Source organism: Gopherus evgoodei, unplaced genomic scaffold (assembly GCF_007399415.2).
Source record: "Gopherus evgoodei ecotype Sinaloan lineage unplaced genomic scaffold, rGopEvg1_v1.p scaffold_210_arrow_ctg1, whole genome shotgun sequence".
Classification (NCBI taxonomy): Eukaryota; Metazoa; Chordata; order Testudines; family Testudinidae; genus Gopherus; species Gopherus evgoodei.
In genome coordinates, this window is record NW_022059873.1 from 21,804 (window position 1) to 33,003 (window position 11,200).

General features: G+C 62.6%; 1 protein-coding gene and 1 long non-coding RNA gene across 2 annotated transcripts; both read left to right on the plus strand.

The window, feature by feature from the left end:
- Nucleotides 1-1,785: 1,785 nt before the first annotated feature.
- LOC115640138 lies at nt 1,786-4,845 on the plus strand. The gene is made up of 5 exons (XR_003997817.1): nt 1,786-1,890; nt 2,842-2,888; nt 3,154-3,255; nt 4,104-4,149; nt 4,619-4,845. It is a non-coding gene; the product is annotated as an uncharacterized LOC115640138 (long non-coding RNA).
- Nucleotides 4,846-6,079: 1,234 nt separating this feature from the next.
- On the plus strand, nt 6,080-10,989 carry LOC115640141 (uncharacterized protein C6orf47-like). Its single transcript, XM_030542987.1, has 2 exons — nt 6,080-6,306; nt 7,267-10,989. The coding sequence occupies exon 2, from the start codon at nt 8,123-8,125 to the stop codon at nt 8,720-8,722; it is 600 nt and encodes a 199-aa protein (XP_030398847.1). The 5' UTR covers nt 6,080-6,306; nt 7,267-8,122; the 3' UTR covers nt 8,723-10,989.
- Nucleotides 10,990-11,200: the final 211 nt, after the last annotated feature.

Sequence of the window (11,200 nt, forward strand, 5' to 3'; positions counted from 1 at the left end):
CTGTAGCCGTGCCTGGGATTCTTCCGACCTAAGGGCAGGCTGCATGTGGCCCACAATGGTAAATGGGTCGAGATCCCGGCCCTAGGGGGCTGGGAACTGAGTCCCAGCTGAGGTGGCTTCACTGCGGGACCAGGCTTCAATTTCCTGCCCAGCTGCCTGTAACTGTTGGCAGGAAACACCTCCTGGACACGGAGGGCAGGGGGTTGGGAGAAGTGACCGAGCTGGGCGAGGGGACTCCCCGCCTGGGATGGGTTTGTGGGGCTGGGAGCCCTGCGGCTGGGAACATGTCAGATCAGGTGGGGCAGAGCCCCAGGGCGCGGGCCGAAGGGAAGGATCCTGCCTTGGGATTGCAGGGGGTGGGTGAGATGGGCCTGTCGGGGGATTTTCGTATGTCTGGTTTCTATGGAACAAAGAACTGTCAGAGGGAGGGTCACTGCCAGGGCTGCGGGAGAGTTTGGGGGCCAAGACAGGGATGGGGGGGAGGGCAGCTGTGGGTCAGGAGTCAGGGGCACCGCCATTGGGGGGACCCCAGGGCTGGGCTACACTCTCTAATATGGGGGGTTCCCCCAGCTCCTGGTCCAGCAGAAATCCCAACCCTGTTACCCCACTGCCTGGTCGTTACCCCAGCACCTCCGGCACTGCCGGGGACACCCACAACCTGGGCTTTGTTGTGGGCTCCCAGTGCCCCCCCCCCGGGCTCTCTGAGCTCCGTACGGCCCCTGAGAATCACCCCCACCCGTGATGGCCCTTCCCGGGGCGGCTGCTGGGTCTCAGGGGTCAGATCCCTGGGCTGCCCCTCTGAGCCTCCAGCAGCCTGGCTCTGCCGGGAACCCCCAGGGAGCCCCCTCACTCTGGCTCCCCTGGAGTCCCCCCAGAGGGAGCCCCCCAATCCCCAGCCTGCAGCGCCTCTCCACCCACATCACACTGGAGGGCTAGTCAGTGTCACCCAGCCGGGACTGGTCTCAGCCCGGCCAGGGGGGCTCTGGCTGCTCTTTGTCCCCTGCCAGCTGAGCCCCCCTGTCCCCTCCCCCAACAGCCCCTCCTGTGCCTTTGTCCTCGGTCCCAGGCCACTGCCCCCCCTTTTTGTCCCCCCCTGGCTGGACCTGAGCTGCATGGGTGGACCCCAGTCACCCGTCACTGGGTCCCCGACCTCCCAGCCGCTGTCTGGGGTCCCAGCTGCTGGGCGAGGTCACCCCCGGTCCCCAGCACCAACAACCCCACCCCCATTTCGTTCCACATACAGCGCACAGGGAAACTGAGGCACGTGCACCATGTTGCTGCAAAACACCCCAAATCCCCCACTTGCAGAGCGGGGCCCGGGGCTGCCCTTGGCCCTTCTCCCAGGATCTGTGGGGTGAGGGCCAGCGGCGAGGGGGGGCAGCAGGGGAGGCCTGGCAGCTGCCCCCCCAGTTGCAATTCTGGGTGTGCCCCCTTTCCCTTGGGGAGGGCAGGGGTCGGGCTGGAGGAGGGGGGCAAAGGCCAGGAAGCCCCCTGCTGCCTGCTCCCCATCCCCCCATTAGAAATAGCCCCGCCCCCGCGGGTCCGCCATGTTTGTTAAGGGCACCGCCCCCGCGGTGCTGCGGCCGCCATGTTGGGTGTGGGCAGAGGGGTCCTGGCAGCACCGCCCGGACCGGGGAGCTTGTTACGGGCGGGTCGCGCGGACCCCCCGGCCCCCCTCCCACGGCCGGTGTTTATTGTAGGGTCGCCGGCCCCGCGATCAGGCAGCGCCGGGGCAGCCCCGCCCGGGCAGGACCCGCTATAAATAGCCCCGCAGCGAGCGCACGTGTCTCTCTGCGCGCCGAGCCGAGCCGGGACAGAGCCATGGGGGGAGGGGCCGGACGCCTGGGTTCCCGGGGGGCGTCTCACTCCCGCCTCGCAGCCCCGGCCTGGGTGAGCGGCTGCCCGGGCGTGGGGTAGATCAGACCAGAGCCTCCCATGGGAACAAGGGTGGGGGCTGGGAGCCCGGACTCCTGGGTTCTCTCCTGGCTCTGGGAGGGGAGTGGGGGCTGGTGGGTTAGAGCAGGGGGGCTGGGAGCCCGGACTCCTGGGTTCTCTCCTGGCTCTGGGGGGGGGAGTGGGGGCTGGTGGGTTAGAGCAGGGGGGGCTGGGAGTCCGGACTCCTGGGTTCTCTCCCGGCTCTGGGAGGGGAGTGGGGGCTGGTGGGTCAGAGCAGGGGGGCTGGGAGCCCGGACTCCCGGGTTCTCTCCTGGCTCTGGGAGGGGAGTGGGGGCTGGTGGGTTAGAGCAGGGGGGGGCTGGGAGCCAGGACTCCTGGGTTCTCTCCTGGCTCTGGGAGGGGAGTGGGGGCTGGTGGGTTACGGCTGGGAGCCAGGACTCCTGGGTTCTCTGCCAGGCTCTGGGAGGGGAGTGGGGGCTGGTGGGTTAGAGCAGGGGGGCTGGGAGCCCGGACTCCTGGGTTCTCTCCTGGCTCTGGGAGGGGAGTGGGGGCTGGTGGGTCAGAGCAGGGGGAGCTGGGAGCCAGGACTCCTGGGTTCTCTCCTGGCTCTGGGGGGGGAGTGGGGGCTGGTGGGTCAGAGCAGGGGGAGTTGGGAGCCAGGACTCCTGGGTTCTCTTCTTGGTTCTGGGAGGGGAGTGGGGGCTGGTGGGTTATAGCAGGGGGGCTGGGAGCCAGGACTCCTGGGTTCTCTCCAGGCTCTGGGAGGGGAGTGGGGGCTGGGAGCCAGGACTCCTGGGTTCTCTCCAGGCTCTGGGAGGGGAGTGGGGGCTGGGAGCCAGGACTCCTGGGTTCTCTCCTGGCTCTGGGGGGGGAGTGGGGGCTGGGAGCCCAGACTCTTGGGTTCTCGCCCTGGCAGCATATAAATGCCATGTTGGTGATTTGCAGGCGGCGGTGATGTGCGGCGCTGGAGCTGAGGACTCTGGGGCATCTGGGTAAGTCCCGGACCCCAGCCCCTCACTCCTGGTTCTGTTGGGCCCCCCCTCCCCTGGCCCCTTCCCGGGGGCCGTTGCAATGATGAATCCGCTAGACTAGAGTCTCCGACCCCCAGTGACGATATTCGCAGTGTCCTGAGCAATGGCCCAGCCCTGGGTTCCCCCTTGCCCGCGGCCCCCCACTGGCCCAGCCCCGGGCTCCCCCTTCGCTCCCGGCCCACAGCCCCCTCTCAGGATTTTAACTCTCTCCTCTATTCCCCCACAGCTGGATTTTTGCCCCATGTTTATCTCTGACCTGAGCCCAACATGGTGAGACCCCCGGGGTCTCTGGACGGAGAGCCAATGGCCAGAATAGCGCAGAGGCAGGGTGAGGAGTGGGGAACCAGAGATGGGGGGCAGTGGGGCTCTCCCTGGCAGGCAGTGTTGGTGGCACTGCTGGGAACAGAGGGACTGGGCTGGGGGCCCCCGATCTGGGGAGCAGGGGGTGACGATTTGTTCCTCGACAGGAGCTCCCACCTCAAGGTTGGGATTCACATGAAATAACACAACTTATACTGACCTTGCTCCCTTGGGGATCGGGTGGGGAGGGGATACAGGTAATGTGGGGTGGCCAGAACCCATCTGTCCTGAGCTAATGGGGGGGGCACCCCAGGGCCTGGCTGGACGGCTCTGACCCCGTGGTCTACAGATTGGGTCAGAGTTGCTAATGACAACCCAGCCTGCTCCAGCGACCTGTGGGGTTGTAGTGGGTTCGGAATGGGTGGGGTGTCTGGGAGCCAGGACTCCTGGGTTCTCTCCCTGGCTCTGGGAGGGGAGTGGGGGCTGGGGCGTCAGAGCAGGGGGGCCTGGGAGGGAGGACTCCTGGGTTCTCTCCCTGGCTCTGGGAGGGCAGTGGGGGCTGGTGGTTAGAGCAGGAGGGGCTGGGGGCCAGGACTCCTGGGTTCTCTCCCAGCTCTGGGAGGGGAGTAGGGGCTGGTGGTTAGAGCAGGAGGGGCTGGGAGCCCGGACTCCTGGGTTCTCTCCCAGCTCTGGGAGGGGAGTGGGGGCTGGGGCGTCAGAGCAGGGGGGGCTGGGAGGGAGGACTCCTGGGTTCTCCCCCTGGCTCTGGGAGGGGAGGGGGGTTTAGTGGTTACAATGGGGGAAGGGGGACTGGGAGCCAGGACTCCTGGGTTTTTTCTTCTGCAGTGGGACATAACTCACCTGTTTGATTTGCAGGCTCTGTGACACTCAGCCTCAGCCCAAGAGCCTCCCAGCTATCTGGGTAAGTCTTTGTCCTGGGCCGCTGCTCCTGGCTGGGTTGGGGTCCCCCTCAGTCTCATTCCCCAGGGGGGGCCGTTGCGATGATGAATCCACTAGACTAGAGTCTCTGACCCCAGTGACGATATTCGCAGCGCCCTGAGCAACGGCTCCCACAGGCCTTCTGGGGCCCCTGACCCACTAGCCCTGCCAGCCCAGTCCTGCCCCTCAGCTCTGCCAGTGCCCCTGGCTCCCCATCTGTAGTCCGCTGCTAGCCCAGCTCAGCTGGTGCCTCTCATTCCCAACCCGCAGGCCCAGTTCCAGAATCGTGGCAGATCTCAGTGTCGCCCCCATCCTATGCTGGCTTGACTTCACTGGGGTTCATGAAGCCTGAATCATGGCTTAGGGGGTCCTGCCCATTGTCCTGAGGGAACTGAAAAGCCTCTGGATAAAACGCTGATTTTAATCAACTTTTCTGTTTGTACTTTGGCAAGTTTTGAAGGTGTCGGGTGGCTGCCGGCGTTGGTTACGGAGAGGAGAATACGGGGCCCTGCGCGGTGGGGAACTGAAATGAGAAGTGGGGGGAGCGCCCAGCCCCCGCCTGCAGCGCTGTTCAGGGTGGACAGGAGCCGGCCCCCCCAGCGTCCCGGGGGCGGGGGGGAGCCTGGGAGCATCGCACACCGAACTGGGCTGGTGCCTCAATAAACAGATGTGCCACAAACTGCGTCTTTCTGCCCTGGGGGGGAAGGGGGCTGGTTCCCAGTGTTGCCAGCACAGTGCCTGAGGGGGGTAGCGGGGGGGGGGGTCTGTTGCCATCTGTGCCCTGCCCCCCTGAACACAGCAGGGGGGAGAAGCCAGCAGCCCAAAGCGGCGCAGGGAGCCGGGCAGGGCTCAGCCCACGCGCCCCCGGCCGCAGGCTCCCTTCTGACACCCAAGTTCTTGCTGCAGCATCTTCCAGGCGCTGCACCACGTGTTCCCCCCTCCCCCCCAACGGCCAGGTTACAAGGGGGGGGCTTGGTTCGCTCGGGCCTAGGGCAGGGGGGCTCTGCGACACTCAGGGTCCCCCCCCCAGTTACCTAGAGTTGTGCCCAGTGACACCAACACCAGGGCTCCGAGATGGGGGGGGGTTGGGCCGGGGGAGGGGGGGTCCCTCCCTGGGAAGGGCTGGGGGGGGGAAGGGGGGATTTATTTCTGCCCCTGATGTGGGGAAGGGTCACGTGCTCCGCCCGCATGAGTGAGGGGCGCTAGGAACTTGGCGTGTCCTGGTGCACGTCACTTCCTGTCCATGTTGGTCGATTTCCGGTCTTATACCTAATGGCGCAGCCTCCCCCCTCCGCCATCTTTGTTGGGGGCAAAGAGCCTGGCTGCCTGTTATTGCAAGCGGGTCTCTTAAGGACCCAGGGCTGCCCCCACTTCTTTAGTTATTGTAGGGACTGCCCTGTCCCGGCGCCAGGGAGAGAACCCGGGAGTCCTGGCTCCCAGCCCCGCCCTGCTCTAATCGTTAGACCCCACTCCCCTCCCAGCGCTGGGGAGAGAACCCAGGAGTCCTGGCTCCCAGCCCCCCCCTGCTCTGACCCACCAGCCCCCACTCCCCTCCCAGAGCCGGGGAGAGAACCCAGGAGTCCGGGCTCCCAGCCCCCCTGCTCTGACCCACCAGCCCCCACTCCCCTCCCAGAGCCTGGGAGAGAACCCAGGAGTCCGGGCTCCCAGCCCCCCTGCTCTGACCCACCAGCCCTCACTCCCCTCCCAGAGCCGGGAGAGAACCCAGGAGTCCTGGCCCCCGCCCCCCCCCTGCTCTAACCCCCCAGCCCGAGCCGGGGAGAGAACCCAGGAGTCCTGGCCCCCAGCCCCCCCTGCTCTAACCCACCAGCCCCCACTCCCCTCCCCCATCCAGGGAGAGAACCCAGGAGTCCTGGCTCCCAGCCCCGCCCAGCCGTGGAAGGAACCCAGGAGTCCGAGCTCCCCAGAGGCCCCACCCCCTGCCCAATCCCGTCCTTCCGGAAACCCGACCAGCTGCTGGATTCCCCCATCTAGGGCTGGGCGCGGAGCCTCGCCGCTCCCTGCCACGCTCCCGCCGCCGCCTCCCCCGCACTCGGGGGGTGCTCGGAGCCCCGGGACCCCGCGGCAAGGCCGGACGGGAGCAGCCGTGGAGCGAGATTTCCCGGGGACCCCCCCCCAGCAGGTCGGAGAGAGCTCAAACGGGGGCGTGGGGGGCTGTGTGTTCGGGGGGTCGGGCAGGATTTGGGGGGTGCCACTTCCCCCACCCTGAGAGTTTGGGGGTGAAATTCCCCCGCTCCGTTGTTTTGCGGGAGCAGGGGGGCTTGGGGGTGCCCGAACCAGCGATAGTCTGGGGGTGTATTTCGGGGATCACTATTTCGGGGTGTACCCCCCTCTGCCGGAACAAGCAGTGAGGATGGGGCTTTGAAACGAATCCGTCTGCGTTTCAGGGAGGGGTGGGAACCTCTGCTGCCCTCCCTGACAATGGGGGGCTTTGACCCGCTGGGGTTTTGGGGGTGCTTCCCCTGCCAGAACCCATGAGACTGTGGGGTATAGTAGCTGGCCTTTCAGGGTGAGCCTGATATCTCAGGGGTGTATCCCCCCCACCACCATGAGTGACTCTATGGGGTGAAATGAGCCAGCTGGTATTTCGGAGAGCAGTGCTTTTGGGGTGCATACTGCCACCAGCACAGAGAAATAGAGACTGAAGTTATTGGGATTTTTCTGTCAGAGGATTAATATTTCGGGATGCAAAGCTCCTTTAGATGTGGCGATCGGTGCACCTGACCAGTGAGGATTGCTAGGTTTTGGGGTACAGTGTTTGGGAGGGGACCTCACCAGCCCTGACAATATAGGGGTGAAATTAACCAGCTGGGCTGTGTTGTAAGGGGATGAGATTATTCTGGCCCTGAGCACAGAAATGTCAAGGAGTGAAGGATTTTTACCATTCAGAGGTGGGGTAAACATGTCGGGGTGCATGAACCGCTGTGATCTGCACTTAACGAGAATGTGCCTGTTTCTGGGGTGCAGTATTTGGGGGTGTCATTTCTGCTGCCAGGAGAATTGGTGTGGGGCAAAGGAGAAGTATTTGGGGGTGTCTTGGTCCTGCTGCGATTGGATCCTAATGTGGGTTTGTCTGTTTCAGGGGGACTCCTGATACTGGGGTGACCCAGCACTGAGGATGGGAGCCTGAAACAAACCAGCTGATATATCTTTCATGTGATTTCGGGGGGTTCCTGCCCCAGAGAGTCAAGGGAATGAAATTGGTGAAGCTCGGTATTTTTCCAAGGGTCAGTGTTTCGTGAGGTCGGACAATTGCCGGCAGAAGAGACACGTTGGGGTGGATTGAACCGGCCGGTGTGTGTTTTTTGGGGGGCAGCATTTTGGGGTGAATTAGCACCATTTCTAGGGGATACAACTCAGGCGCTGAAATTAACAAGGAGCCATATTTTGGGGGGTGTCTGAGCTCTGCCCCCAGCTCAGATAATTCGGGGGTGAAATCAACAAGGATTTGTCTCTGTCAGAGGAAAGGATATTTTGAGGTTCTGTTAGCCCTGGCGCCGGTGGATAGAATTGGACCTTGACAACACACTTCCCGACTCGCTGAAGGACTAGTATTTTGGGGCGAAGGACCCCAGGCCCAGCAGAGACGACTGAGGGAGATTCGGATCTTTGGGTGACAGCAGCTGCCAGCGGGACTGAAGTTAACCCAGACGCGGAGGAAATTCGTGGCTATTGTGGGGTGAAGGGTCCCTGATACCGCAAAATCGAGGAGCTGGCGTCTGGTTCTGGGGAGCAGCACGGGACCCTGAACTAACCAGGTGTTTGTGGAAGGCGGCTTTAGAGGGGAAAACGCCCCAGAGAGAGTTTCGGGGAGACCGGTGCGTTGGAGAGGGGAGCTGGCTGGTCTCCCAAGGTCTGGCCCCCTCACTGCTCCCTCCACCCCCCCACACTCCAGTGCTGATTTTATTTGGGGTGCTGGATTTTCACCGGTTTCCCCCATGTCCCTAAACAGAGCCAAGGCCTGGCTGACAAAACTGCGCTGGTGGGGGCCCGAGGCAGGAAAAGAGGGCGGGCTGACGGAGGCCCCCCGGAAATCCCAGCGATGGGGCGCCCAGCGCCTCCTGGCTCTGATAGGATGGGGACGCGCCGAGGATCCGGGCCCTGCCCCAGGAGAGAGCCTCTTCTCTAGGGTCTCCCAGGTCCCTCAGTATCTGTCCCCCCACCAGCCGCCAGCCGACGTCCCGGAGCATTTCCAGATCTGTTTCAACTTCTCCCGGCACCTCTTTGACCTCTGCGTGGTGACTCTGCTCTGTGCCTGCTCCCCGGCTTTCCGGCTGCTCCTGGATATTTTGGGGTTCAGGGGGCCCCTGAAAGTCTGGCTCCACGGGCTGGCCACTTTCCTTGTCACTACCTACGGGATGTACCTGGCCCTGTGGCTGGTCCAGAAATACCTGCTGCAGTTTGCCTGCCTCTACGGCTTCCTGCAGACGCTGGTGCTGTGCGTGAGCATCCGGGCCGCCGAGGAGGAGGGGCAGAGCGAGGCGGACCCGGGGGGTGTGGACCCTGACGGTGGGGCAGAGGCAGAGAGGACGGAGTGACAGCCCCACCCCTCCGCCTCGCACCTCAGCAATAAACCTCAGAGTCACCAGCGCCTGGGTGAGCGTGCGAGGACCAAGCACCGCCCACCTTCCACGCGGAGACACGAGACTCCACCCCCGGCACTATGGGGGTGAGGGCACCAAGACTTAGCCCTGCCCCCCTTGGGTACAGAGACATGAGACTCCACCCCCAGGCACTTGTGCGACGGGGTGGGGAACTGGCTGGCTCAGGAGTTTGGGGGTGTCTGCGGGGGATCAGAACCACTACAGGGAAGGAACCAATCAGAACCACTGGGATCCAGCCAAGCTGCGAGTGGATCTGCCGGGGGAGAGGGAAGTGGATCGGAACTGCTCTGGATCAGGGAGGACGAAGGGATTTGGGACCACAGGGAAGGGAGAAATGGGGGGTGGGCAGGATCCGGGGGGTCAGAACCAAGGGAGTGGATCTAGCTGAGCCATGGGAGGAGGGATTCTGTATTGGGGGGTGAGGGGGGAGATCCAGGAGTGGGGAGCAATGGGGGGGTCTCTTTTTAGCAATAACCCCCTTCCTTGGCGGCGGATGCCAGGGGAGGGGACTCCTGGGGAGGGTCTGACAAGGGAGATGTGGGGTGAGAGGGAGAGAACATGACGGAGGGAGAGGGGAGGTCTAGACCCCACCCCCCGCATCCGGGCTCCCAGTTGGGATGATCCCATGTTCCAGCTCTAGAACAATCTAGAACGTGACTTGGGTCTCCCACCTCAGGTGTGGTGGGGATGGACCCTGTCGCTCTCTTATACACCAACCTCGCCCCAGCCATCGCTTCCAATCTTGCTGCTGATCTAGAGTGAATAACGTCACCGTGGTGACGTTATCTAGAACTGACCACCGCAGCCAGCCTTCAGGGCGTGGGCCACTGTCTTTAAGAAACACTAAATCCCATCCCCACACCAGAGTGATCTAGAACAACCCAGACAGGAAATACAAGGCATGATCCAAAACCTTGGTGACCGATCTAGAAACAAGAGGTGCCGGTGATAGTCTAGAACATGCCACCAACCCCACCATCCCTATGTGCTACTGGGACAGGCCATCACCCAATCTAGACCCTGCTGTTCTAATCTAGAACCTCTCCTGAGGGAGGCCTGCTGGTCTGCAGGCTAGAGCCAGTCTCTCTGGGAAGCCTCTGGCATCTGACCTAGAACAGACCTCTGGTCTCCACCTCTTTGCCATCAGCCATCTTACAAGCTCTAGAATAAGGACCCTATTTAGACACAATCTAGAGCAACCCCAAGTGCCCGCTTTGCCACGCAGTCCGGAGTGAGCCTGCTATCTCTGTGGGGCACACTGTGCCTTTGCAATGATTCTCACCAGCACCCCCGTCGCTCTGCAATCTAGAACGAACCCTCCAGCTCCTGGATGGGATCTAGAAGGTCCACTCCCCTTGCCTTATGTTCTAGCCCATGCACTCGCTCCTGAGATATCATCTATCACAGCCCCTAGTACCTCCCTCTTGATCTACACTGCTCCAGGGACCCCAAGTGATCTAGAACATGCTCTGGGACACAGTCCAGAACCCCACCCCCCTTTGTGCTACAATCTAGCGCACACTTGGCCCTGCCCAGAAACACCCTAGAATGAGCCTCAGGCTCTGGAGTCTATGGGAAGCTCCCTTCTCCCATGTTTGATCTAGAACAACTTTCCCAGCATCCCTGCTTTTCCACCAGATTCTAGAACAACCCCCCCTTAACCCACCCAGCATAGGGACAATCTAGCATGACCCACCCTGCACCCAACCCAGACCGGTTTCCTGCTGTCTTTTCTCAGCAGCGTGGTGCTAGACAATCATTCCTTGCAGTCTCCTGATCATCCTGATCTAGAACCTGTCTGATCTAGAACAGAGTTGAAAGGAGATTTGAGTTGAGAAAAGTCTTTGTTCTTGATCCTGCCCCGTTTGCCTGCCCAGACTCCTCCTCCAGCTCTGCTAGTGCCCCTCAATCCAGGCCTGCATCCCCCCAGCTCTGCCCCGAATCCAGTCGGGGGGTCTAGATCAGCATCTATGGTGTGGGGTGGGGGTATTGGAGTCAAGGTTTGCTGCACTGTTTCCTGGGCAGGAGGGTCAGACCTGAAGTTGCTCTGCTCTGGAGCAGTGCGGGGGCAGAAATCTGTGACCTTTAGCTGTGGACTAATCCAGACCAGCGCTCGGGAGCCGATTCCAGAGCCCGGCTTCTGCGCTGGGTTTTAAACCTGTGTTTTATTTAAATAAAATGGAAAATTTGACAGACAACGAGCGGACGGCCCGGACTGGTTTTCTTACGTGGCCCAACTGAGACTGTCCTCCCTCCCCCCCATCACACCAGACCCTGCACAGACCCTTCGACCTAGAGGGGGGACGCCCCTGATTGAGCTGAGGGCCACATCGCAGCAGGCACTGCCCAGACAGACAGGGAGAGACTGTCCCTGCCCTGGGGCGTTCGAAGGCCCCCCGAAGTCTGAATCAT

Excerpts from the sequence above, each read along its gene's own strand:
- LOC115640141 (XM_030542987.1), top strand. The coding sequence starts at position 8,123 with ATGTCCCTAAACAGAGCCAAGGCCTGGCTGACAAAACTGCGCTGGTGG.